This window comes from Tenrec ecaudatus, chromosome 3, assembly GCF_050624435.1.
Source record: "Tenrec ecaudatus isolate mTenEca1 chromosome 3, mTenEca1.hap1, whole genome shotgun sequence".
In the NCBI taxonomy this organism is placed as follows: Eukaryota; Metazoa; Chordata; class Mammalia; order Afrosoricida; family Tenrecidae; genus Tenrec; species Tenrec ecaudatus.
The window spans coordinates 110,663,521-110,691,089 of record NC_134532.1 but is presented as its reverse complement, the minus strand read 5'-3'; the positions used below and the strand labels follow the sequence as shown (position 1 = coordinate 110,691,089).

At 41.1% G+C, this 27,569-nt stretch overlaps 1 protein-coding gene across 1 annotated transcript in view; it reads left to right on the top strand.

Annotated features, from left to right (window-relative positions):
* The window catches only part of EGF (epidermal growth factor), a 154,584-nt gene that overhangs the window by 56,164 nt on the left and 70,851 nt on the right, over positions 1-27,569 (top strand). Inside the window, 7 exon segments of the mRNA XM_075543534.1 lie at positions 162-284; positions 7,455-7,577; positions 9,315-9,440; positions 11,238-11,374; positions 16,023-16,171; positions 24,132-24,236; positions 25,428-25,651. Coding sequence (XP_075399649.1) covers positions 162-284; positions 7,455-7,577; positions 9,315-9,440; positions 11,238-11,374; positions 16,023-16,171; positions 24,132-24,236; positions 25,428-25,651 — 987 coding nt within the window.

The following is a 27,569-nucleotide window of genomic DNA, read 5'->3' as shown; positions in this document are numbered from 1 at the left end:
GCTACGAGTCTCAGGATTACAAGACCTCTGGGGAAGTCTAATCTGCCCTATCCAGTAGCCATGAGTTGCAATTTGATAGCAATGGCTTGGAGTTTGGAGGATTTTATTAATGATACCACAATTTCTGTTTAACACTCTCTCTTGTTCTTGTCATTGTGTAGATGTCAATGAATGCGCCCTGTGGAATCACGGCTGTACTCTTGGTTGTGAGAACACCCCTGGATCCTATTACTGCACATGCCCGGCCGGGTTTATTCTGCTTCCTGATGGGAAACGATGCCACCGTAAGTCACAGCAACCAGTCTTTGTAGCATCCTTTCCCGTCATTTTCAGTGATGGTTCTAAGGCGAGGCGATCTGGGTGAGTGTTCTTGATCGTGGATGTGCATCAGAACCACTTTGGAGTTTTATTTTGTCTTGCTGATTCTATGAAATCAAAACCTCCAAGGTTGGGAAGGAGGGATGTCTATATTTCATCCTATTTCTTCAACCATATATACACCTACTCTTCAGTTATCAGCTATCTCATATCTGACATTTCTCATTTGTGACAATAGTGAAACCACTCTCTGGCTGTTGTGCATTAATGATGAATGCGTGGCAATGAGAAACGTAGGGGTGAGAGGTGAGAGTAACGCTGACTATGAGGGCTAATGTTGGGTGTCCCCTTGCCTAGTGGTTTGTGTATTACGTAATGATGTGATGAATTATAGTTACCCATCATTTTGTGATCTGATGTGGTCATCTTATATTTTTGCATATGCCAACTTTCACATAATAGCCTTATCTTTGGACCATAACCATATTTACAAGCGAGGCATTGTCAGGGTTCTTTGCTTAGTGTGGTGACCTACACCTGCATCTTCAAAGGTCAGGACCATTAATTGTTGCGTTGCTGTAATTTTCTATTGTGAGATGGATTGGGCTGCAACCATGGGTTCAGACGTAAGAACCAGTGTTGAGGATGGCGCAGGACTGGGTGGTGCTGTTGCACAGAGTCCCTCTGAGTCAGAACGGACTTTACGGCAGCTGACAACAACAAGGACACGTTTCTATTGAATTGAACCTCCTAGCATGCTAGTGTGAAGAGAGACGCTAAGGAATTTCCTGTGCCACAGAAATACTGCTCTTTACCTGCATGGTACGATACCCATTTGATTTATCCTTAGCAATCAGCATCAAACACATCAGTCAATATGGTAAACCCCTTCTTTGCCTGTTGGGGAGTCAAAAGTATTGGCCAGGTGATATGAAGCTGGCCAGGTGCAAAATCATATGCATATGTATGATTTTTTAAGCTGGGCAGAGCCAAACCGTCAGTCAGGTGTCAGGTATTCTCCAAATCACATTGACTGCATAGACTGAAAATCCTGGAAGTTCCTTAGCAAAGTCTGTGAGCATATTTATGGATCTGTTCTAACTTCATAAAAACTTCTGCATGTATGATAATTTCTGAAACATACTCTCAATTGCATTTGACGATACCCAACTTGTTACCATAAGACACTTTTCATATGTCTGAAAACATATTCAAATATCTTCTTAGACATTTCTGACTGACTATTTACATGATAAGTCCATGAATGTTTACAATCTGGTTTAAAACATTTAAACAGTCTTCCTTCACACATAGGTTCATCTGAACAGCATCTGTGCTTATAAAAGTAGGATGGAGGCTAATGAATTTCTTGAATAGACTGACCCATGTGAGCACTGCTAAAGGTCCGTTCAGGCCATCCTGCTAAGTTCTGTTAGAGTTCACTGGTACTGATTCTTGTTAGGTACCATCAAGTTGGTTCTCACTTACAGGAACCACATTTACAGTAGAACAAACACCGCCCCGCCCTGTACTGCCCTCCTCACAGTTGCTGTGTTGGAGGCCATGGTTGCAGCCAAGCCTCGTTTTGCTGACCTTCGACTTTGTCGAGTCTGATGTCCTTCTCCAATCTGTGCTTCCTAGTGACATCTAAACTACATGAGAAGATTCTTAGGGAGCACTCTGGGTGTGCTTCCTCAAGACAGATGTATTTGTTCTCCTGCCTTGATTCAGTCATTATTCTTAGCTAACATCTTAATTCAAAGGCATCAGTTTTTCAGTCTTCCTTATTCACTGTCCAGTTAATTCATTTTCAAGATAGTTGAGGTGATTAAAATTACCATGACTTGGGTCAACTCACCTTGGTCTTCAAAATGACGTTTACTTTTTACTACTTTGAAGAGGTCTTAAGAAGCAGATTTGCCTCATTCAATGCATCATTTGATTTCTTGACAGGCGCTTCCATGAGTATTGATTGTGGATTCAAGTAAAATGAAGTTCCTGACAATTTCAATCCATTCTTTATTTTTTGAATCATGTTTTCTATTGATCCAATAGGGAGTTTTTTGTTTTCTTTGTATTGAGGTGTAATCCATATAGAAGGCTGTAGAGTCTTTCATCTTCACCAGGAAGTGCTTCAAGTCCTCTTTGCTTTCAGCAAGCCAGGTGAATCATCTATATGCACAAGTTGTTAGTAACCCTTCTTCCAATCCGGGTGCTGTGTTCGTCAGACATTCCGGTTTCTCAGATTTATTTGCTCAACATACAGATTGAATAAGTATAGTGAAAAAATATGACCCTGATGCATTCCTTTCTTGATTTTTAAACCATGCAGTACTCAATTGTTCTGTCCACGTGACTGCCTCTTCATCCAGGTACAGGCTCTGCATAAGCGTAATGAAGTGGGCTGGATTCTCTGTTCTTCACAATGACATCCATAGTTTATTATGATCCACCCAGTCAAATGCATTTGCATAGTCAGTAAAACATAGGTAAAGATCTTTCTAATATTTTCTACTTTCAGTCATGATCACTCTGACATCAGTAATGATATCCCTTGTTCCGTATCCTCTTCTGAATCTGGCTCGAATTCTGGCAGTTTCTTTTCTCTGTACTGTTGTTTTAAAAATATCACTAGCCAAATTTTACTTTCATGTGTTATTAAGGATATTATTCCATAAATACTGCATCTTGTTGGATTGACCTTTTTATTTTTTTTAGAATGCCTGGTCAGCTATCTCCCAAATTTCTCCTTTAAAAGCAGTGAGCACGTTCAGCACTACATGTCTTTGGTGAAGTAGTTCAATCAGGAATCTCTCAATTTCTGGAGCCTTACTTTTCACCAAGGCCTTCAGTCATATGCTGCCTCTTGATATGGTTGACTATATACCAACTCCTTTTGGTGTGATGCCTATGTAGTCTCTCCATGTTCTTTTGAAGCTAGATTCCTTCAATATTGCAACTTAAGGCTTAAATCTTTTTTAATTTATTCACCTTAAGAAATGTTAAGTATATATGTACATCCCTTTTGATTTCAAACTCTAGATTTTTACCCATTAATTATAATACTTTGTTTTGTCTTCTCGTCACCTGTTGTAATTCTCTGTTCAACTCTCTTCATTTCGTCATATGAGGTCATAGCTTTCAAAGTTGTCCATAATCCTAGAAAATATGAACTATTATTAATGGAAAACGTGAGGGAAGTATGGTTAATATCTCTCCTGAAGAAGCTGTAAGTACTTGATATATAGGTTCCCTTGTCTAAATAAAAATTATAAAGATAATGGAAATATTTCAACAGGATGACCAAATATGTAAAACGTTCAGTCTATGGCTTCCTGCTTGTTCTTGTTGTTGTGTGCTGTGGAATCAAGTCTGACTCACAGTGACCCGATGTTCAAAAGAACAAACCACTGCCTAGTGCAGCACCATCCTCACAACAGTAATATGGTTGAGCGTAGTGTTGTAGCTGCTGTCAGACCATCACATTGAGGACCCCCTTCTTTTTCACTGATCCTCTGCTTAACCCAGCATGATGTCCTCGTCCAGGCACTGCTTTCCACGGATAGCATGGAAACTTCCCAAATTTCCCACTTAGGAAAGATGAAACATTGGCATGTTTCTAAAATTTATAAAATTCCTGGTATTTTCATTTTATATGTAATTGTCTACTCTGAATATATAATTATATAATGATTGCACTATTTTCTAAAATTCTATTTCATATTATTTGTTCTTGTGATTCCTGTATTTTTCTTCAAATTTCCCAGGAATTTACTTACCCACTTTACTATTCATGAAACTTATCCCTCTTCTAATACCCCACGGTTTGCCTGCTAGCAAGCATACTAGGTCCATGATGTTAATGTGTTATAGTACCTAGGTATGCCAAATATGGAGCCCTGGTAGTGTAGTGGTTAAGCGTTGGGCTGCAATCCTCATGGTCTAGAGTTCAAAACCACCAGCAAATCCCAGTGAGAAAGACTGGGATTTCTAATCCTGTAAACAAGTGTGGTCTAGAAAATCCACAGGGGGGGTTCTGAGTCAGCATTGACTCCGTGTCAGTGACTATATGCCATATGTGTGCAAGCTTATCTCAAATGCTTTTACAAGAAATTCTGTAATTTTTATGCTGTATATTTCACATTTTAATATTTTATTCCTGGGGATTAATTTTTTGGTATGGTGTAAGTATGGATTTAACATTTCCCCCAAATCACTATTTTCAGTTTATTTTATACCATTTATTGGTGACATCAACCATTTCAAGAGCATATGAGCAAGAACCAATGGTGCTGAAGGAAGAAGTTCAAGATGTACTGAAAGCATTAGCAAAAAACAAGGCTCCAGGAATTGAGGGAATATCAATTGAGATATTTCAACAAGCTGATGAAGCACCAGAAGCACTCACTCACCTGCCAAAACATTTGAGAGAGATCTACGTGGTGAACTGACTGGAAGAGATTCATATTTTACTCCTTCAACAGAATGCTCAAATTATAGAAGAATATCATTGATATTACATGCAAGTAAAGTTTTGCTGAAGATCATCTAACAATGGTTTCTGCACTACGCTGACAGGGAGCTTTCAGAGGGCTAGGCCAAATTTAGAAGAGGATGTTCATGAAGAGATATCATTGTTGATGTCAGATGCATCTTGACTGAAAGCATAGAGTACTAGAAAGATAGTTCCTTGTGTTTTATTGACTATACAAAGGCATTTGACTGCATGGATCATAACAAACTCTTTATAATCCTGAGAAGAATGGGAATCGCAGGACACCTTCTTGTGGTCATATAGAAATTGTGCATGGATCAGGAGGCAGTTGTGTGCAAACCGGACAAAGGAACGCTGCATGGTTTAAAATCCAGACAGGTGTGGGTCAGGTTAGGATACTCTCATCGTACTTTGCTATCTGTGTGCTGAGAAAATCATCAGAGAAGCTAGATTATATGAAAAAAGAATTCAGCATCAGGATTGGAGGAAGCCTTATTAACAACCGGAAGTATGTAGAGGATACAAGTTGGCTCACTGAAAGTGAATAGGTCTTGAAGCACTTGCTGTCGAAAACCAAATAATTCAGCCCTTGGTATGAATTAAAACTCAATGTAAAGAAGGCCCAGATTCTCACAACTGAATCAGTAGGTAACATCGTGATAAATGGAGAGAAGGTTGAGGTTGTTAAGGATTTTGTCTTGCTTGGATTCACAATAAATGTTCATGGAAGCAGCCGTCAAGAGATTAAAGGATGTGTTGCATTGGATAAATCTTCTGCAGAAGACCTCTTTAGAGTATTGAAAAGCAAGGATGTTACTTTGAGGACTAAGATGCTCCTGACCCAAGCCATGGTATTTTCAATTGCCTCATATGCATGGGAAAGTTGGATGTTGAATAAGGAAGACCGAATAAGAATGAATGCATGGATATATTTGAATTATGGTTCTGGTGGAGAATATTTAAAATCCCATGGAGGGGTGGGTCCTGGTGGTATAGTGGTTACATGTTGAGCTGATAACTTCGAGGTAGCAGTTCAAAACCACTAGCTACTCTGATAGACAAAAGTGAAGCTTTCTATTCCTGTAAAAAGGTAGTCTAAGAAACCCACGGAGGAGTTCTACTCTGCCCTATACAGTCACTTTGAATCACAATTAACTTGATGACAGTGACTTTGTTCTGTCTGTTTTATGGACTGCCAAAAGAACAAACACACTTGTCTTGGATAAAGTATGACCAGAATGCTCTTTAAGGCAAGGATGGTGAGACTCTGTCTCGAGTACTTTGGACATGTTGTCAGCAGAGACCGGTCCCTAGAGAAGGACAGCATGCTTGGTAAAGTAGAGGGGCAGCAAAAAGAGAGAAGAGTCCTTAATAAGCTAGATTAACACAGTGACTGCAACAATGGCCTCAAACATCAATGTGAATGAGGGGGAGCCTGGAGTGGAGACCCAAAGCCCATCTGTAGACAATTGGACATCCTCTTACAGAAGGGTCACAAGGAAGAGAGGAGCCAGTCAGGGTGCAGTATAGCACCGATGAAACACACAACTTTCCTCTATTTCTTTAATGCTTCCTACCCCCACAATCATGACCCCAATCCGCCTTACAAATCTGGCTAGACTAGAGCATGATACCGGTACATGTAAGAGATCGCAACACAGGGAATCCAGGATATATGAACCCCTCAGGACCAATAATGAGAGTAGTGATACCAGGAGGATAAAGGGAAGGTATGGGGAGAAAGGGGGAACCAATCACAATGCTCTACATATAACACCCTCCCAGGGAGATGGACAACAGAAAATTAGGTGAAGGGAGACGTTCAGTGTAAGACATGAAAAATAAAATTTATAACTTACGAGGAGCTGATAATAAGGGCTCATATAGAAAGAAAATGTTTTGAAATTGATGATGCCAACCTGTGTACAAATGTGCTTGACACAATGGATGGGTGGATTGCGATAAGAGCTCCAAATAAAATGATTTTAAAAAACAAACAGAAAAGTGGATTTAACCATAAGAGCCATTGTGTGGATATGGACGGACCCATCAGTATTTTATTCTGCTGTCCACAGGTCACCAGGAGTCAGCACCGACCTGACGGTACCTAAAGACAATGATAGTCGAGGTGCATTTGAGTCTTTTTAATCAAGCTCTGCACCGTTCTATGGTTCTTTCTGTCTGTTCTTGCACTTATTCCTCACTGTTTAAATTCTGGTGTGTTTATGATACATTTTGATATTTGTTTAGACTCCCTCATTTACTTTTTTATACCTAATCACACTGACATAATGTATTTAGGGGGTTGGGGCACATGTAATTTGTTTCTCAGGTAATGGTGAGAATTGTTTGGCCATGTCCCACTTAAAGTCTTTCAAAATTTTGGTAACTGGTAACTTTTAAGATTTCTTTTTAGCATAAAAGCAACTTTGAGAAAACTAGAATTAATGTTCAAACTCAGAAATCTGTATTTTATCTAGATTAAAAATTTTCTTTTTTATTTACATCTCCATGACCAGAATATTGCTTCAATGTGTGTTAACTTACTCTTTTAGAAGAGCATTTGCATTAGATAATCCTTTTAATGAATTTCCACAAACCTGATTCAGCCCTAATCCTGACATTATTCTTCATGAATTAGAATTCATTTCCTGCCCAAACAATGCAGCTGGCTGCAGCCATGGCTGTGTTCTGACTTCAGATGGTCCCCTGTGTTTCTGTCCGGAGGGTTCAGCACTCGCAGCAGATGGGAAAACGTGTAGCGGTAAGCTTACTTATTTTTGCTTGAAAATCCTGTAAGATATTTATGCAACGGATTGATAACACTCTGAAAGCTAAGGTCAAGGTCATTCGTACAACTAGTGGCGTTACTTTGGACTTCGAATGCGAGCTCGTCCATTGGTCTCATTTTCCTCCGGTGTACAGATAAATTTTTCCTGCCTCCTAGATGTGTGGCCAGCATGAAACAAGATGGCACATGCGAAGTGATTAGATGTTCCTCCCACCTAATAAGAACTCAAAAAACGCCCTTCTCTATGTTTATATTCAGAGAGATGTAGGCATTTGGGAGGCTGAATATATAACAGAAGAGTTACCTTTTTTAAAATAAAAAGGTAAAAGAACTAAATGAGCCCTAAATGTAAAGGAAAAAATCTGACTCCCTATGAAAAGTTAGACAACTACCAAATGCACCTAAATATCTTCATCATTCCCTCCAGCTGCCAGTGCCATGCTCTTGAATGTAGTGATGGAAGGAGAGCTATTTGTGAAGAGTTAACACCCAAGAGTTATGGTTCTAGGGAAATGGGGTCCAGTGGCATTTTGCTCCTGCTCTCTGGAAAAATCAGCTGAATCATGCACTCTGGATGCCCATGGAAGTGGCTTTTAGAAATCAAGACATACTTGGCTCACTTCAACAGATTGATGAAAATTTGTTATGCTTTGGGACGGGACGCACTGGAACTCTTTTTTTGGCCTTTTTTAAAAAAAAACAGTTTATTAGGGGCTCATACAACTCTTATCACATCTGTACATTCTTTGCCCTAATCATTTTCTTTTTTTTCTCCTCTTTTCTCTTTTTACATTTTATTAGGGACTCATACAACTCTTATCACAATCCATACATATACATACATCAATTGTATAAAGCACATCCATACATTCCCTGCCCCAATCATTCTCAAAGCATTTGCTCTCCACTTAAGCCCTTTGCATCAGATCCTCTTTTTTTCCCCTCCCTCCCTGCTCCCCCCTCCCTCATATGCCCTTGGTAATTTATACATCGTTATTTTGTCATACCTTGCCCTATCCGGAGTCTCCCTTCCACCCCTTCTCTGCCATCCCTCTCCCAGGGAGGAGGTCACATGTGGATCCTTGTAATCAGTTCCCCCTTTCCAACCCACTCACCCTCCACTCTCCCAGCATCGCCCCTCACACCCTTGGTCCTGAAGGTATCATCCACCCTGGATTCCCTGTGCCTCCAGCTCCTATCTGCACCAGTGTACAACCTCTGCTCTATCCAGACTTGCAAGGTAGAATTCGTATCATGGTAGTTGGCGGGAGGAAGCATCCAGGATCTGGGGGAAAGCTGTGTTCTTCATCGGTACTACCTCATACCCTAATTAACCCATCTCCTCTCCTAAACCCCTCTATGAGGGGATCTCCATTGGTCGACACTTGGGCCTTGGGTCTCCACTCTGCACATACATACACATACACACATATATCTTTTTTTTTTTACATGATGCCTTATACCTGGTCCCTTTGGCACCTCGTGATCGCACTGGCCGGTGTGCTTCTTCCATGTGGGCGTTTTTGCTTCTGAGCTAGATGGCCGCTTGTTCACCTTCAAGCCTTTAAGACCCCAGACACTATCTCTTTTGATAGCCAGGCACCATCAGCTTTCTTCAGCACATTTGCTTATGCACCCATTTGTCTTCAGCGATCCTATCATGGAGGTGCACTGGAACTCTTACCAAGCAACTGTCTGTCTGCTTTGTAGGTTGTTCATCATCTGACAATGGTGGCTGTAGCCAGCTGTGCATCAGCCTCAGCCCAGTGTCGTGGGAATGCAGTTGCTTTCCTGGGTATGCCTTGCAGAAGGACGGAAAGCACTGTGCCGCCTCAGGTTAGTGCTGTGACTGCTTGAAAAGAGCCCGTGAAACAGCATTTCATTTAGTAAGAGAGAATGTTGGGTTGCTTTTGGATTCTGGCTAGAAAGTTTGATTCTATATATTTTTTGAAAATAGAGAACTGCATGCTATCCATATAAAAATAATTTTTTGTCTTCAAGAATATTTGCACGTTAATTAGCATCCAGCAAAGATTTGCCATGGCACCAAGCAAGGTATTCAGTGTGTGGAAAAGTCATAGCTAGGGTAGTCTTAAAGCAATTTCAAGTTAAGCAGAATTTAATAAATGTTTGTTGATTGACTGATTTGATTTTCATCTTCTAGTGGTGATAATAATCATAATACTTTGACAAATTCTGGGCTTTTCATGTCAAAATTTAATATGAAGGCAGATGATTCAGATTTTTTTTCATATTCCAATATCACATGTCTCACATCCTTCAGCAGCTTTGGAAATCCTAGACTTATTATACTAAATAGCTTTCATTTCTCCAGAAGGTTCATTACGTTGTAGTCTGGGATCATACGATGATGACCCCCAACAGCTTGCTTTTGTCACAGACTCCAATACTCTGTAACTTCTCAGCACCTCAGTTCATACTGCATAATCCAAATCCTGAAAACCAACAGGTGTATTGCTATGAGTGGAGACAAACATGGCCCTCTTGAAGAAATGTCCTGCCAGCAAGAATATTTACATGACTATGATTGTACACAATGTGCTGACATGTTTCCGTATGTTAGTCAAGGAGAGTACAGCATACACATTTGTACCACGTGCCTGTGGTCATTAGAGTCCTTGGGTGGTGTAGATGATTAAGTACTTGACTACTAGCCAAATGGTGGGTGGTTCAACCCCACTCAGAGATAGATGCCTTGGGAGACTGACTTGGCTATCTACTTCTGAAACACCATTGCCTCAAAATGCCCTTGGAAATGGGCCTCAGAAACCCTACAGCAGACACTTCTATTCTGCACATGTGGGGTCACTGGGCTTTAGAATCAAGCTGGCAGCAATTAACAACTACAATGTATTAGTTATTTAATATAGAACAATGTGCATGTTATTTTAAAACATTTTTATCACTACGAGTTCTATTTTTATTTTATTGTTTAAATAATTATATTGGTATATGCTTTACGTATCATACAATTTAATTGTCCAATCACATTAGGAAGATTTGTGCAATCATCGCCACCATCAATGTCAGAACATTTTCTTCTCATACTCATTGTTTTTCACTCCCCATTTCCCGCAACCTCACCTGCCATGTCCCTAGGCAGTTACTGTTTCTATAAACTCAAACACTCACTCCCATCATGTCGTTGCTGACTTCCAGTGACTCTCTGTGGGTTCCTGAGGCTGTAACTGTTTATGGGAGTAGAAAACCCAGTCTTTTGCCTGCCGAGCCACTGGTGGTTTTGAACTGCCGACCTGCAGATTGAAGCCTAACTCATAACCACTACATCACCAGGGCTCTTCTATAGATGTCCCCATTCTGGATTTCATTTATGGAAAAACACACAAAGCAAAACACAATCATACAGCAGCACACAAAGCAAGCAAAAACCCTAAGGAATATCATGCATTTCAAAAGCAGAAACCCAAAGGTGGAGGAATCTAATGAAATTCTGGTACTTTGTAACCTCCTGGGAGAGGAAGTCTTACTTTACTTAACCTATGCCATGTGTGTGTGTTTTTTTTAATGACAAAAGTTAAGGAAAATAATGTTCTGAAAGGAAGGCATCCCAAGGCATATTTTAATGAAGCCATATTTATAATCTGTTAACAGGGCCACAGCCGTTTTTGCTGTTTGCCAATTCTCAAGATATTCGACACATGCATTTCGATGGGACGGATTATGAAACCCTGTTCAGCCGGCAGATGGGAATGGTTTTCGCCGTAGATCACGATCCTGTGGAAAATAAGGTACGGCTGTGCCGACAAGTTCATCCTACCAGATGTCACGATCTACTTAAACATCTGCTGCTAAACTCCATTGCCAGGAAAAAAGTAAAATTTTGACATCCTAGAATCATTTGACAAAGTTTAAGGATTTTCTAAGTTATCAAAAGCCATTAAGTTTTTCGAATGATTTTCCAATAAGGGTTTTCTAAGTTCTCTAGGGTCCTGATAGGTTAGGGATTGGGCTGCTGGCTGTGTAGTTGGTGTTGAACCCCACCAGATGAAAGTAAAGGTGCGGCTGGCTGCTCCCGTAAAGACTTGCTGTCTCAGACAACCCACGGATTAGGTTCACCCTGTCCTGTAGTGTTGCCAGGAGGAGGACTTGACTTGATGGCCCTGGGTTGGATTGGGCTGGGTTTCCAAGTTATCTTCCCACTACCCTGGTCCCTGCTGGTGTCCAACCATTTTGTTGGGGATGAATCTGGCACAGTATTTTATTTGGGGATGAGGCTGGCACAATTGACAAGCAGAAACTCCCCAAATGCGTGTTGGGTTATTTGCTGGAGGTAGGAAATGGGGTGTCTAGAGTATAGCAAATATGCGTTCTTCACTTGTTTTTAATACATGCCACTGAAAAGAGGCATGCAGTGACCTTTTAACCACAAAACCCAGAAAACATATATAGGAAGGATGGTGGTGGAAATGGCCATCTAGCTCATAAATAGTAAATTTTACATGAGATTATTTTAGTATAACATTAACTTTCTACATTATCAGCTTAATTCATTGGCCATTTGATCATTAATTTATAGTTGTATTTGTACCAGGTTAGCATGCACTTAAAATATGGTACAGTGTCTTTTGCATTAATTTCTCAGTAGTTTTAACTTTGTATACTTATTGTTCTCCCCATTAAGTATTAGAAATTGTGGTTGTGCAGAGATTAAAGCGCTCAGTTGCTAGCTGGAGCCACCAGCCACTCAGCAAGAGAAAGAGGTGACAGTCTATAAAGATGGCAGCCTTGACGAGTCTATGGGGCAGTTCTGCCCTGTCCTGTAGAGTCACTGTGAGTTGAAATCGGCTGGATGGCAGTGTGTCCAATCCTTATTTAGTTATACCTTATTAGTGAATTAATGTCTAGGATTACTTTAAGCTGATTTTGTTTCTTCTTAGTTTGAAGGAGTTTGGGAATGTCTGGAAGAGACCGGGAAAAACAAATGGATTCTGGGTCTACTGTGTGTGAATCGATAAAACTCAACTTACAGCCTTCAAGCTGATTCCAACTCACAGTGACCCTACAAGACAGGCCAGAGCTGTCCTGTGGGTTCCTGAGACTGCACCTCTTTCTGGGAGTGGAAAGCCTCCCTTTTCTCCTGCAGAGTGACTGCTGGTTTCAAACTGCTGACCTTAGCCAACTGCGCCGCCACTTTTGCAAATAAAAGTCTTTTGATTAAGCACTACCAAAAATATATTTCCTCTCTCTTTTCCCTGAACTCAATCTGTGTGACTCCATAGAACAATGATTTTAACAAGAACAGAAAAGAAAGCCATTGCGGTCACATCAATTTGTTTCCTGCACAGGCAGTGCATTTACAATTAGGTGAATAAGGAGGCCTGGCCTGAACCCTAAGTCCTTAAGTCATGTGGTTGTTTCCGACTGTGCTACAGAGTTTTCTAATTTTCTTGCAATGCAAATAGTGGTCCCCAGACTGCTAGAATTAGCAACACACAGGGGACTTGTGAGAGAGAGCTGCACACTCATCCCCAACCTCCCCTTGACCACTGATTCAGGCTCTGCCTTCTCACAAGGGCCTCAGGTGATTAATGCAAATGTCAGAGTTTTAAAAGTGTAGGTCTTTCAGAGTATTGAGAATTAGTCCTTTTCATATTCAGGGAATACAATCAGTTGCTGTCAAAATGATTTAGACCATGGTAGCTTTATGAATGTCAGGGTATATCTCTATAGGGTACTCAATAACAGAATTTTCAAGAGTGGGTCACCAGACATTTATTCTGAGTCTCCTCTGGATAGGAGCTTTGAACTGTCAACCTTTTAGTTAGCAGCTGATAGTTTGAACTGCACCTGGGATCTATCTAAAGAGCAGACCCTGTTCATATTTTATAGAGAGGGGTAGATAACCCATTGTTTAGCTAGTTGTTTGTGACTCTGCTAATCCTACGTAATAGGTACATAGAGGAGTTGATGGAAAAAATTCGTTATCTTTCCATTCTCTTTTTCTACTGACTTTTTGAAACCACCCTCACATGCTAAAATGCCACAAATGCGGAAAACACTCCTAAAGTTCAACAAACAGACCTTGAACTATTTATAGGCTTTCCCTTTTTTTGTCATTATTGTTGTTTTGCTCTGTCTTGTTTTTGTGCATATTATTATCTCTGCATGTCTACTTAGATAAGATAGGCGGGATAAACAATCTGGAAGAGAAAACAATGGGACTAACTGTTCTGTGTGGGGACATGGGAGAGGAGGAATCGGGGTGAGTGTTAACAAAGCCACGGATAAGGGAACAATAAGTGATCGAGAATTGATGGCACGGAGGGGGTAGGAGGCCTAGTAGAGCTTGATCCAGGGCAGTGTAACCAAGAGGAATTACTGAAGCCCGAAAGAAGACCGAACATGATAGTGAGACAAGAGGAAAATAAAAGGAAAGAGAGGAAAGAACTAGGAGGTGAAGGGTATTTATAGAGATCTAAATACAGGCATGTACATATGTAAACATATTTTTATATGATAGGAAAATAGATCTATGTACATATATTTATATGTTTACTATTAAGGTAGCAGATGGACATTGGGTCTCTACTCAAGTACTCCCTCAACACAAGAACACTTTGTTCTATTAAGCTGGCATTCCATGATGTTCACCTTCCCCTCATGATCACCAAAGACAAAGTGGGTGCATAAGAAAATGTGGTTAAGAAGGTTGATAATGCCCTGCTATCAAATGTAGCATCTGAAGTTTTAAAGACTTGAAGATAAACAAGGGGCTATCTAGCTGAGAAGCAACAAAGTCCACATGGAAGAAGCACACCAGCCTGTGTGATCATGAGATGTCAATAGGATCAGGTATCAGGCATCAAAGACCCAGAAGAAAAGAAATCATATCATTGTGAATTTGGAGGAGTGCAGAGTGGAGAACCAAAGCCCACCTAGGCAACTGGACATCCCCTTATGGAAGGGTGATAAGGAAGAGGTAAACCAGTCAGGGTGCAGTATAGCACCAATGAAACATACAACTTTCCTCTAGTTCTTTAATGCTTCCTCCCTCCCCCCACCCTGTGCCGCACTATCATGATCCCAATTCTACCTTACAAATCTGGCTAGACCAGAGCATGTACCTGGGTAGAGATAAGAACTGGAAACACAGAGAATCCAGGACAGATAAACCCCTCTTGACCAATATTGGGAGTAACCATACCAGGAGGGGAAGGGGAAGGTGGGCGAGAATGGGAAACAGGTCACAGATCTACATATAAACCCCTACCAGGGGGATGGACAACAGAAAGGTGGGTGAAGGGAGACATCAGTCAGTGTAAGACATGAAAAAAAAATTATAAATTATCAAGGGTTCTTGAGGCAGGGAGGGTGAAGGAGGGAGAGGAAAAATGAGAAGTTGGTATCAAGGACTCAAGCAGAAATAAAATGCTTTGAAAATGAAGATGGCAACAAATGTACAAATGTGCTTGACACAATGGATGGATGGATGGATGGATGGATGGATGGATTGTGATAAGAGTTGTACAAGCCCCCAATAAAATAATTTTTTAAGTTAAGAAAATAAAATACTAAAAACAAAACAAAAGAAAATTTCACAAATGCTATTATTAAATTGTCAGAAGGCCAGTAGCATTTTTTAATGTTTCATGAAATTTTCATATGTGATTAATAACTTGTGTACTTGGCTGAAAAAGAACTTTACACCTCACCTCCAAGGTATGCATCATTGGGGAGCGTGGGAGGGGAGAATGGATTCACTAAAGTGAAATTATTTCAAAGGAACTTAAATAATATCAAAATCTCTCACTTTTGCAGTTCAGAGAATTGAGGTTTCAGTGACACTAAATGACATAGCCCAGCAACTGTGGCAGAATGGGGACATGGAATCCTGCCTTCTGACTGCAGGGCAGTGGACGTCTGTGGACTGAGCAGTAGGACATAGAGCCGGCCTGCAGCCAAAGCTCTCCTGCACAGTTGCTCTAGTCTTGGCTATAGAAGTCAATGGGGCTCAAGCCCAAGACCTATGTTAATGATCAGCAATCAAAGATTCATAATTTACCAGAGGCGATAGAAATGTGAGCCAGGCACATGCTTGAGTTTTTAATATATAATTTCATCTAGCTTGAGAATTTGTCATTATTAGTCCTCTTTTGCCAATGAGGAAACGAAGCCTTTGAGACAACAAGTAACTTGTCTAAGGTTACCTGTATCTAGGAAGCAGCATACCCAGAATTCAGTATCCGAGATGCTGTTACCAAACCATACTCCATAATTACAATGTAGCTACTTGAAGATTTATTGACCTCACTTATACAAGAGAGGATAATGATTTTTTTTCCATGAGCTTTTTGAAGTTCCCTGAAATATATTGCCCCCCGCCACACACACACCGCTTTTGTAACAAGACCGAAATACTTATGTTCTCCTTTGCAGATATACTTCGCCAACACAGCTCTGAAGTGCATCGAGAGAGCCAACACGGACGGCTCAAAGAGAGAAAGGCTTATTGAGGATGCAGTAGATAAGATCGAAGGTCTTGCAATTGACTGGATTAACCGTCAATTCTACTGGACAGACAGAGGGTAGGTTTTCTCTTTCTATTTGAAGTCATATGGCCTGGCAGTGGCGAGATAGGTCACTCCATTGGCTTGACTCCCTAGTTGGAACTCAGGAAAGTGTTTCTGGGCCTTTGGCTGGCTTTGGGGGAAAGGTGTCCCCAGGACTGCACACCTTTGCCCTGGGTGCACACAGGACATGGCTTCCTTCATCAACATCGGATCTAAATCCACTGGGATTGGAAAGGACCAAGAAAGGGACATGTTTGTTTGCAGTTTGGGCAAAACATGGCTGGACTTACTCAGCATCTGCTATGGATAAGGCGCTTTCCTAGTCACCCGGGAGTACGCAGGTACACTGCAAAGCGGCCTGCCCTGTGGTCGGCTTTCCATCCTTTTGGCTGGCCAGAGGGGGCATCTCTACACCGGGAAAAGTGGGTAAAAAGGCAATGGCTTGAATGCCAATCCAAGAAATGCTGTGGGGCCCGATGCAAGTCACCAGATGAAAGGCGCACACTCCCGGGGAACGTCAGGTACCAACTAGCACAATCTTTGGTTTCATAGAGGAGGAAACTGCAGGTCAGAGAGACCAAGTGATTTGTGCAAGGGTTACGCAGTAAGGAAGTGATTGATGCATCTCTGACTGTCCTGGCTGCTCTGTGAGCCTGGAAGAGAGCGAGCGAGCAGGACTTCATGCTCCAGTTCAGAGAAGAGTCTTTATGAGGAGCGAGCCGGGGTCAGGGGGCTACCAACATTGCCGGTTTCTGTCTGCTCAGGAAGCCATTCATGAAGCTCCCTGTAGAACTTTGGGTAGGTGCACTGGTGTGGGGGTGCGTGGCCTGTGTAAGACTTTCCCCGGCCCTTGGGAGTGGGGTTGAGTACGTCTGAGGATAGTGGTGGAAGTGACTGGTCTCCTTCGGTGTGCTAATGATCGCCTGCTCTTCCTTCTGAAGAAAGCAAGCTCCCCACCTAGAGCCTCAAATGATAGGATTAGAGACACTGGGCACGCTGGGCAATGATCTCAAGGCAACTGAAAGCTGAATAGTGAACATCTGGTACCTATGTAACCAGATTGAAATAAAAGAAGAGCATTTGTGAGGGTTCACCTCTGTAAAATCAAAAGTCTTAACACAGTGGGAGAAACCCAAGGGGGCTCAACGTACATACATGAGGGCAGGCTTTCTGTACCCCACATGCCCCCCCAAATCTCTTTTTGTTTAGGTCCCCCCAAAAACAAACTGGGTTTTTGAATATGAACCAGATGTATGTCATGATTTACAGGTGTCAGTCATATTCGACTGCTCTATTCAGGGTGAGGTGAAGTCTACTCATTCACTCAAACATCTCTTTGATGTGTTGTTCTTTGGGTAATCATCTATTGCATGAATAAATTATGATAGACACTAGAGCAAAACTTGTATTCCATGATACCTTAGGACCCAAAAGAGATTCTGTGAAGGTTAAGCTTTCCTGTAACCAGTTTACAGATTAAATACTTGAAGCTCAATTTAAAAATAAAAATAGACGCTCAAAGAGGTATAATAGCTTTCTCGTGGACAAGCAACCAATAAAGGCTGAGTCTGGAATTTGAACTCAAAGATGACTATTTTTGACGCTTAGACACTGTGTAAGCAGAGATATGAACTGACCCTCCCAACTAGATATGATTAAAATAGGTTCGATTCAGAATGATATACTTTATTGAAATGAACTTCAGTTGTCATAATGATAAAGGATCCTAACAATGGTTTCCTCGGTGTTGAAGCTACGTTGAAGGATGTTAGAATGTCGGTCTGTGCAATGAGAGAGTGTGAACATGGCTCAGAAGCGGAGGCATTCACGGTGAGAGCAGATGTCCAGCTTCTCGACTGGGTCTCCGAGGGCGCTGTCGCTCCTCATGTTCCCCGTTCTCACACGCCCCTCTCATTTTAACAGTGGCCGATGACTGGCACCATGGTACCTGCCTGGAGGTGGTGCCTTCAGGTACAGACAGGTCTGGAGAACCAGACCCCAAATTCCCTAGCTCACAGACTTCATTAATAACAAGGCTTTCCTAGATCCACTTCCCTCTAAGGCAGCTCATTGAAGAAAACCTTTCATGTGCCTGGAAATGAGTGGTTTGTAACCAGAAAAGCTTGATGTTTACCAGCAACTGAATTTAAATAACTGAAATTCCAATCTTGTTATATTAGATCACAATTATTTAATTGGGAACTCTTAACCAATGAAAAGAATCAGAGTGGATAGTTCCAGTCTATACTGGCTTAGGAAAAGACAGATTCAAATTAACATGTAATAATGGGAAGGGAGCTAATTAGTAATTCCAATGGTGATATTATTATTCAGGAGTAAAGAATTCTGATTTCTAAAACCATATGTTCAATTGTTTTTCTAAAAAAATGAAAAAGGTAAAAAGATATCTGTTTACTCATTCTTTTGGGGTAAAATCTATTTTCCTGGGATTTGGATAGCACCCCCCACCCCGGAAGTTGTTAGTTGCTGCCAAGTCAGCTTCCTGGGTGTGTAGAACAGAACTGTGCTCCAATGGATTCGCAAGGGGACGACCTTTGAAACACATTGCCAGACATGTCTTCCAAGGTACCTTTGGGTAGAGGCCAACTGTCAACCTTCCATGTGGTAGTCGAGTCTTCAGCCATGAAAGAATTAGGTAGGATAGTTTATCTTAATATCAGGGAAGGTGTATGTCAGGGTGATATTCTTGCCACCTTCATTCTGAATGCTGAGCATATACATTCGAGCAGCTTGGCTAAAGGGTGAAGAAGGTGGCATCAAGACAGGAGGATATGCAGATGCCACCACCTGGCTTGCTGAAATGTAGGAAGACTTAACGCATTTGCTGATGAAAATCAAAGGCTACAGTGTTCCAGACAGATCACAACTCAAAGAAACACAATCCTCACAAATTGGCCAGTAGAGGGCATCATGGTAGACGGAGACAGGATTGGAGTTAACATGCATTTCATTGTGCTTGTATCTATAATCAATGCTATTAGAAACAGTCGTGAAATCAAACTGTGTTGCATTGGGGCAAACTGCACAAGTCATCTCTTAAGAATTAAAAGGCAAGCTGCCACGTTGAAGACTAAGGTGCATTTGACTCAAGCCAGGGCATTTTCAATCCATGTGAAAACTAGACAAAACATAAAGGAAGACTGGAAAAGAATTGGTGTATTTGAATTATGGCGCTGGTGAAGAATATGGAAAATACCATGGACTGCCAAAAGAGCTAATGAATGTGTCTTGAAAGAAGTGGCCACAATGCTACTTAGAAGCAAGGGTTAAAAGACTGGGTCTCATGTACTTTGGACATGTTATCAGCAGAGACTAGTCACTGGAAAGGAACAGCATGCTTTGTAAAGGGTCAGCAAAAAAGGGGAAGATGATTTTACACAGTGGCTGTGACCATGGGCTCAAACCTAACAACTGTGAGGATGGTGCGGGACCAGGTGTATTTCATTCTGTTGTAGACCTTGTCCCTATGAGTCAAAACGGACCCAATGGCCCCTAACAACATTTTCCCTTAGAGGAACCTAACAGCCTTGGGACCAATTAGGCAACAGATACAAAGGCAAGAGTGCTGCTCTAGAAGATTAAGCGTATGCTCAAGCTAGTGGTTATGTAAATCCCAGCTACCCTGCCTTGAGAAAACTCCACCACCATTCTCAATGGTCATTACAGAATTTCTGCTCCAAGCAGTAAGAATCTAAAGATGCTAAAACGGTGAGATATCCCAAGGGACAGTTTCAGCTCTCCGGGTCCTTTCATCAAGGGAAGGCCACTGTGACCATTGCAGCCGAGGGAGGACTGAATTTGACACATTGATTCCAAGAATATCTGTACCCAGCAGGATTGAAATAAACTTGTCTTTGAAAGTGATACTAAATCTCAAAGTAGCCACTGCTCCCAGTGGGTAGGTTGCAAAGCATGAAGGACCCAGCCCAGTTTCTACTCTGATTTTCACATGGTTTCCTTCCTGCAAGCAGTCTGAGAGGAGGAATCTATAGAGCCTATTCCCCAACCAACTACTGGCATAAAGGTTAGTGGTTCAATTCTATTCAGTGCTACAGTGGAAGGAGGCCTGACAACCAGTTACACTCTATCTCATGCCTACCAGGTGATGAGTGCCTAAGAACACATCAACGTACAACCATCATTGAAATACAAATGCAATCCCACCACAGTGCCTCAGAGATAAAAGACAACTTCAGTTCACATGAAGCAATGAGATCAAGTGGCTCAAACCAGTGACAAAAATATAGAGCTAACAACCCCTTTGAGGAAAGAAATGGCATTGTAACTACCTGATGAGGAATTCAAAAGCATATGTGGGTACTTTCAATGAATTGAAAGAGCGAACTCATAAGATAAGTAAAGGATTAGAAGCCATACAAAAACAGCAAATAGAAATAAAGAAAAATAACCCTAAGATTTCAGAAATCGATAACATATATATAAATGGTAAAAGAGTAGAATTGAGTTGATGGAAGACCAGATTAAGGAGCTTGAAGACAAATCTCCCCTTACAAATCTGTTGGGGACAATTAGAAAACAGAATCAAAGAATTGAAGAAAGCCTAAGACTTATGTGGGTCACTATCAAGAGGAATAATTTGCATGTGATCAGAATTCCAGAACAGGGAAAGAACAAAGAACACTGTCAAAGTATTGTTGGAAGAAAACTTCCCAAAAATCACAAAAGACAGGAAGACATGCAGTCAAGAAGCTGAATGAACCCCTAAAAGATACAAAGCAAAATCAAACTTCTGAAAACAAAAGACTAGAGAGAATACTGAAAGCAGCTCAGGAAAACAAGACGTCACCTACAAAGGAGAACCAAGAAAACTAAGCTTGGCGTTCTCAGCAAAGAACATGGGAAGGAGGTAATAATACAATGAGTTGCCATAAATAAAACTTTGAAAAAAAATGTCTAACCAATAATCATATGGGCAGATTGCCCCTTAAATATGATAGTGGGATTGGAACATTTCATAAAACCACAAATGAAAGGATTTTATGAAAAAACAGACCAAACTTACGAGAAATAAGGAAGGAAATAAATTTTGGGGGGCAGAAAACCAACAATACCAGAGAGCAACCTGAGAAGCAAATACATGACATCACCACCCACAAGGTAACCCAAACACGGGAGTGTCTATAGTAAATAAAAGAGGAAAAGCCTACAACACGGAAAGCTGGAAACTGTAGATACCGGTTCGTAATGAGAGCAATGACAAAGCACAATTAGGAAATCATGTAGCTACAGATCTTCCAAATGGTGAAAAAGATTAGTAGACATAACTAAGGGAAAGGGGAAAGAAAGCAGAATATATTAAGAGGAAGATTGCCACAAAGTGGTGGCGGCAGGGCAAGGCCCTAGGAGAAGTGCCCTATTTGAAGGCAATCGAGGCAGACACGATATACCTACTCTCGCACAGATGTGTGCATGGGGGTAGGAAGGAGAGTGGGAGTAGACTCACAAATAAATATTAATTACATAGAAGATATTTACACATGAGTTTTTACCTTTGTTGTAAACATATCCTCATACACGGGGCAAAGTTATACAGAACTTCTTCACCATAGCCAAACACCTTAAAGAGATGAATCCCTGGGCCTCGGAGCTCAGGACCATGGTCCTGGGGGATACCACAGTCAACTGGAATAACACAGGCCACATAAGCAACTACTTTGATGAGTAGGGACTGGGGTCTTCAAAGCTCATGAGTGGTCATCTAAGGTGCAATTATTTATCTCTCCCCGACCAGAGAAAAGAAAAATGAGGCAAACTGAAGACACAAGAAAAATGAGCCCTATGGACCCTGAGGCCAGCAGAACTAGAGGGCACGCAGCAGCTCCTACCATCTGCTCTGAAAGGGATCACGTTACAAGGTCCTGAAGAGAGTGGGAGAAAAGGATGGAACAAATTTCAAAATTATACAAAAAAAAAAAGACCAGGCTTACTGGTCCTATAGAACTTGACCTTTAGTCAAACATCAGCTCTGAAACTGAACCCACCCCCAGTGGCTCAATATTTAGCCAAACAATCAACAGGCCGATAAGGGGAACAATGACACTAGAGTGGTATCAATACCGCAATATTCAGCCATTTGGGACCAAAGGGGCAACATTTACCCAAGGACAAAATTCAGAAGGATTGATAGACAGGAAGTACAGGGAGGAAGTAGGATAAGTGGTCACATTGAGGGAATTGCAATAAATGAGATGAAACAAAAAGTGGATGAATTGTCAGATGTAAAACTGGAGATCTGTTCTGTAAACTTTCACCCAATTCAAAATAATAATAAGAGGAACCTGGAGCAAGTCTTTGGACTTGCTCAACCTGGGAGACAAAGACCTGTGACAACAGAGATGGCAGGGAGAGCAGTAGGAAATAGTGCAGTGGGCGTCCAGCCCTCAGAGCAAGAATGCCAACAGGCTTGCCAGAGGGCACTTACTAAAGATTAGGGAATAATATGTCAGAGGTCCCATCCCACTTAGAATCACATACAGGAAAATTAGTCAATGATGAATGTCCTGTGGATGTTTCAGGTCTCTGGGACATCAAAGTCATCCGACTGATGCAGAAACACGCAGCTCTGCTGTGCAACACCGTGCTCTGAGTGGATGGTACTCTTGGTGTCCTGCCAAGGATCGAAATCCCTGCATCAGGCTCCTGAAACTTTCGAGAGGGAAGACTATGACTAGTGTGTGGGAGAGCAACATTATTGGCAGGATGCGGCACATTCTTGGCACACAGGAAGTGCTCCATAAATATGTTTGGGAATAAAGAGTTGTTTGACATGAAAATGGAAATATTCCACACCAATAAGAACCCCTGCCAGACTCACAGGGATTATTTATTTATTTTACATGTGAGGCTCAGGGAATAATAGGTCAGTGCTCTGATCCCACTTAGAATCACAGAGAGGAAAATTGGTCAACTCACATCTTTTTGGCTGTCTTTGTGCTTGGTGGTCCCTGTGGCACCCTTCAGTCTACTCTCCATGCTTCCCCTCTGCTCTGACCACAGCTGCACGCATGCCTTGTCTGGAGCTTACTCTGGTGTATGCAAGAGGTGGGAGGATGTGGAGAGAGGGAAAGGACGAGAGATGGGTGATGGTATTGATGCTCCCGGCTTGGCCCCAGCGTGGTCATTGGCATAAGTCCTCTTTTACCATATTCTATCACTTAGCCTTTGATTTCCTGGGATAAACTCTGCGCGACAAACTGACAGACACGTGGTAGAAACATTGGAATGCTCATTTAAATACTAAGCTTAAATAGAATTTATATGCTGGTTGGTGCCAACTCTAGGAGGGGCAGGGGAGAGGGTGAAGAGACAGCTTAAATTTCCTGTCTTTACAGATAAATAAATAACAAAAGACAGGCGTTCTCCCTATAGGCAAGACACGAGTTTGTACTGGGTGCAAACCTCTCTTGGTTGTTCCATGACAGAAATGTCTTCCCTGACTTTTTGGATGTTGATGGGGGGTCTTCTCCCACTGACACATTATTTGTGTTTTTGTCTTTATACTAATAGGATCTTATTCTTACCAACTTAGGGCGATGTGTTTTTTCATTGCTTTCTGTGGAATTTCCCAACTGTGAAGCACAGGAGTGGATGTATAATGCAAATAACTGATGCAAAGAATTATGGGGAATGCAGGACCAGGTGGCTGGTGATAGGGAGAGAAAGGGGATTTGGGGAGTAAATAAGGAAGGCGGGAGGAGGGAGGGAGCACCAGAATGGATTGTGATTGCACACTCATTTTAAAGGCAGTTCAACTGTAGGGGTGGGGGTGCTCTAAGACAGATTTAGTAGTGATTGTACAATTCCCCTTGATATTATTGAACCATTTAATTATATGATATGTAAATTATGTGCCAATAAAACTGTTGGGGAAAAGGAGTGTTTCCTTGGAACGTAAAGTTGACGTAAAAAGCTCCCTCCATTACCTTCCTTTTAGGAGAGCCCTCATTGAAAGAAGCGATTTAAACGGAACATACCATGAGGCGATCATTAAGGTGGACATTTCTCAGCCACGAGGGATTGCTGTCCATCCAATGGCCAAGTAGGTGTTTCTGCAAATAAGGAAATGCACTGCCGAATCATCCAACACATGCCGTTGATAAGCTAGCATTCAAACTCTGTCAGAGAACTCCGGTGGGAAGGAAACCTGGAAGCCGAGGAAATCCATCATATTTGTATAAATCCTTAGGAATGATGTGGCTAACTTGACCTATGCATCCCTTTAACATCTGCTCTTTCCTAAGACTCTTGTTTATGTACCTTCTTATTTTAAAGTAAATTGCTCTCTTAATAGAGTGAATTGTGATTCGGTAGCACATTCTGTATATGCCCATGATCTGGAACAAAGTGATCTACTTTAAAAATCTGCATCATTTCTCTACTGAGCAGATGGCAATAACTTTTGGATTCTATTTACAAACGTTTAAATGGTAGGCCATTCCTAGATTTAAAGCAAGAAGAAACCAATTATAAATATATTTTTTAATGTGGTGGTTAGAAAATGATTGAGAATCACGGAGTCCCACCTGGTTGTCAAAGCAAGGAGAAATAAAACTGATGCGATTTTATTTGTGATGGAAATTTTACAATGTCTATGGGAACTAATTTTAGGAGTTATTGATAACTGATTTGGACCTAATCAAGTGATTTATCAGGCTAGTAAAACAGCTACTAAGCCATGCCAATGTTAAAAACAAAGCAAAGCAAACACCTCAATATGTGATTGATGGGTGCTTGGAATCGTCAGGTTAATGGAGTACCGCGTATAAAGTTGGGTGAGAGATAAATATGCTCTTCCTTATAAAATGTGGGTTTGCAGATACAGTGAGCTTATTTGTGTCTAAGAGGGTGACAAGCTAGCAGGAGCACATTGCACCTTGCTGCTTGAAATGGTAATTTAGGAAGATGCCATTGAGCACATATTTGATTAATAATATAGTATGATTTCTCAAGTGAATAATCATTTTTAACATTGTATGATTTAATTCAGTATTTTTACTCAATATTCTTTCTATAGAAAAGATTCCAATTTATTTTTTAAAAATCTGTATAAAGATTCTAATTTTATTTTTAAAAATCATTTGTCTAACATGTAATGTTATTCTTTTTTCACCTCTACTCCTTTTATCCTGAAATAATTTACATTCATGTTTTCCATGATGAAAGAATGGGATTTTTCTTTCTTTTTTCTTGATGTGCAGATTTTATTTGTTGTATGCTTTCTTGATTCAAGGAGATTATTTTGGACTGATGTGGGGATTGATCCACGAATTGAAAGCTCTTCTCTTCATGGCTCTGACCGACGGGTTATAGCGCATTCTGATCTGGTCTGGCCCAGTGGAATAGCGATTGACTACTTAACTGATAAGTTGTATTGGTGTGATGCCAAGCTATCAGTGATTGAAATGGCCTACTTGGATGGTTCAAAGCGTCGAAGGCTTACCCAGAGTGATATAGGTGAGATGTTTGGATGGGTACTTTCTTCATCTGGACTGAGTGCTGATGAGTGTTGTGTACTAAATGTGTTTACACCCACCCGTAAGCACACATTTAACTATATAAAGCAAAGAACCAGAGGCAGATAGGCTTCTTCAGGGACCTATGAGCTGTAAGTATTGCTTTAACGCTGGAATGTTATATAAAAATAGTGATACACACTATCTTCTTCCCCCAAAATAAAATAAATATATTAAACTTGGCTGAGCTCTTTTAGGAGCTAGGCACTTATTTAAAGCTGATTGTTTCTTATATTTTATAAAATGCCATTTCCACATTTTTAAAAGTTAGGAACAAATACATATTTGTCACTTACCACATACAAACAAATCAAAATCTTTCCCCTAATATGTTTTTGGAGCCCTGGTATTATAGTGGTTACTGATTGGGCTGCAGTCCACACTGTGAGCAGTTCAACACCACCAGCCAGAATGCAGGAGAAAGACAAGGCTTTCTACTCCCATAAACAGTTACAGTCATGGAAACTCATAGGGATCATTTTACCCTGTCCCATAGGGTTACTATGAGTCAACATCGACTTGATGACAGTGAGTTTGAGTGAGTATATTTTCTGTTTATTGAGCCCTGGTGGTGGAGTGCGTTATGCATTGGGCTATTAACCACAAGATTGGCAGCTCAAAACCACCAGAGGCTATTCGTGAAAAAGATGAGGCTTTCTACTCCCATAAAGAGTTATGGTCTTGGAAACTCACAGGGCGCTTCTTCTCTGTCGTATAAGGTCACTATGAGTCAGAGTTGACTCAATAGCAGTGAATGAGTGATATGTTTCAGTTCGGCTTAGGGTGGCATCCATTTTTTGTGTCACAGAAATAGTACAAATGACTCTGAGATTACACCAATTTGAGATTCATTTTGACTCAGGGAATCTGCAAAGAAGACAATGATTGAACCTGATCAAAAACAATACCCTGAACTCACTGCCCTCTAGTCAAGTCCAGTGCACAGTGACTCCTGGAACAGAGTAGAACTACCTATGTGGTGTCTAAGGCTATAATCTTTATGGAAGCGGGCTGGTTTGAACTGTCAACTTCTTGGTTAGCAACTGAATGATTCAATCACGGAGGCCCTAAGGATCCTATGTGGTGACTAGATGGGCGTCCAAGGTTATACCTTGAAATAAGGCTGTTCCCAAATTGGGCTTTGTTAGTACGTCCAGGGTAAGATGGCAGAATTTAACTCTGAAAGTGCTGGGGAGCCATTGTATGTTCTTGAGCAAGTGTAGTAATAAGAATGGTATCTCTGACTACCCACTTAGGTAACCACTTAAGAGGCTGGACTGAATTTGCTGGGGAAGAGATCAGTTTGGAGGGTGCAGAGGTTATCCAATCAAAATGGAGACCTGAGCTGGAACACTGACTTTGAAGGAGCCTAGAGGATCAGGGTATTAAAATCATTGTGGATGAAAGCTGGAAAGGGTTTAATAACAGATTAAGGAGGCTGGGTGGAGAAATGATGAACCACTTGGCTGCTTGCTAAAAAGTCAGTGTCTGAGCCCATTTATTGGTTATGTGAGGGAAAAACACTAGGCAGCCTGCTACCATAAAGATTACAGCGTAAGAAGCTCTGCAGGGGGAGTTCTATGCAGCCACATATGGTCGCGATGACCTGGAACTCTATATTATAGTGCACACAATAATGATGATAACAATAGCAGATTAGATACAGAGAATGAGAGTCATGGATATATTGAAGATGCTTTGGAGATTTAGAAACTGGCTGAGAACATGAAAAACAAAACTCCTCAGGAAGAGTGGTTTGAACTGTTGAATGCAGAGTTGATGGTCTGAAGTATGACCTTCCCCCTAATTCATAATCCAAAAATCATTTACATAAAAAGATATGTGTTTGACTTACTCTC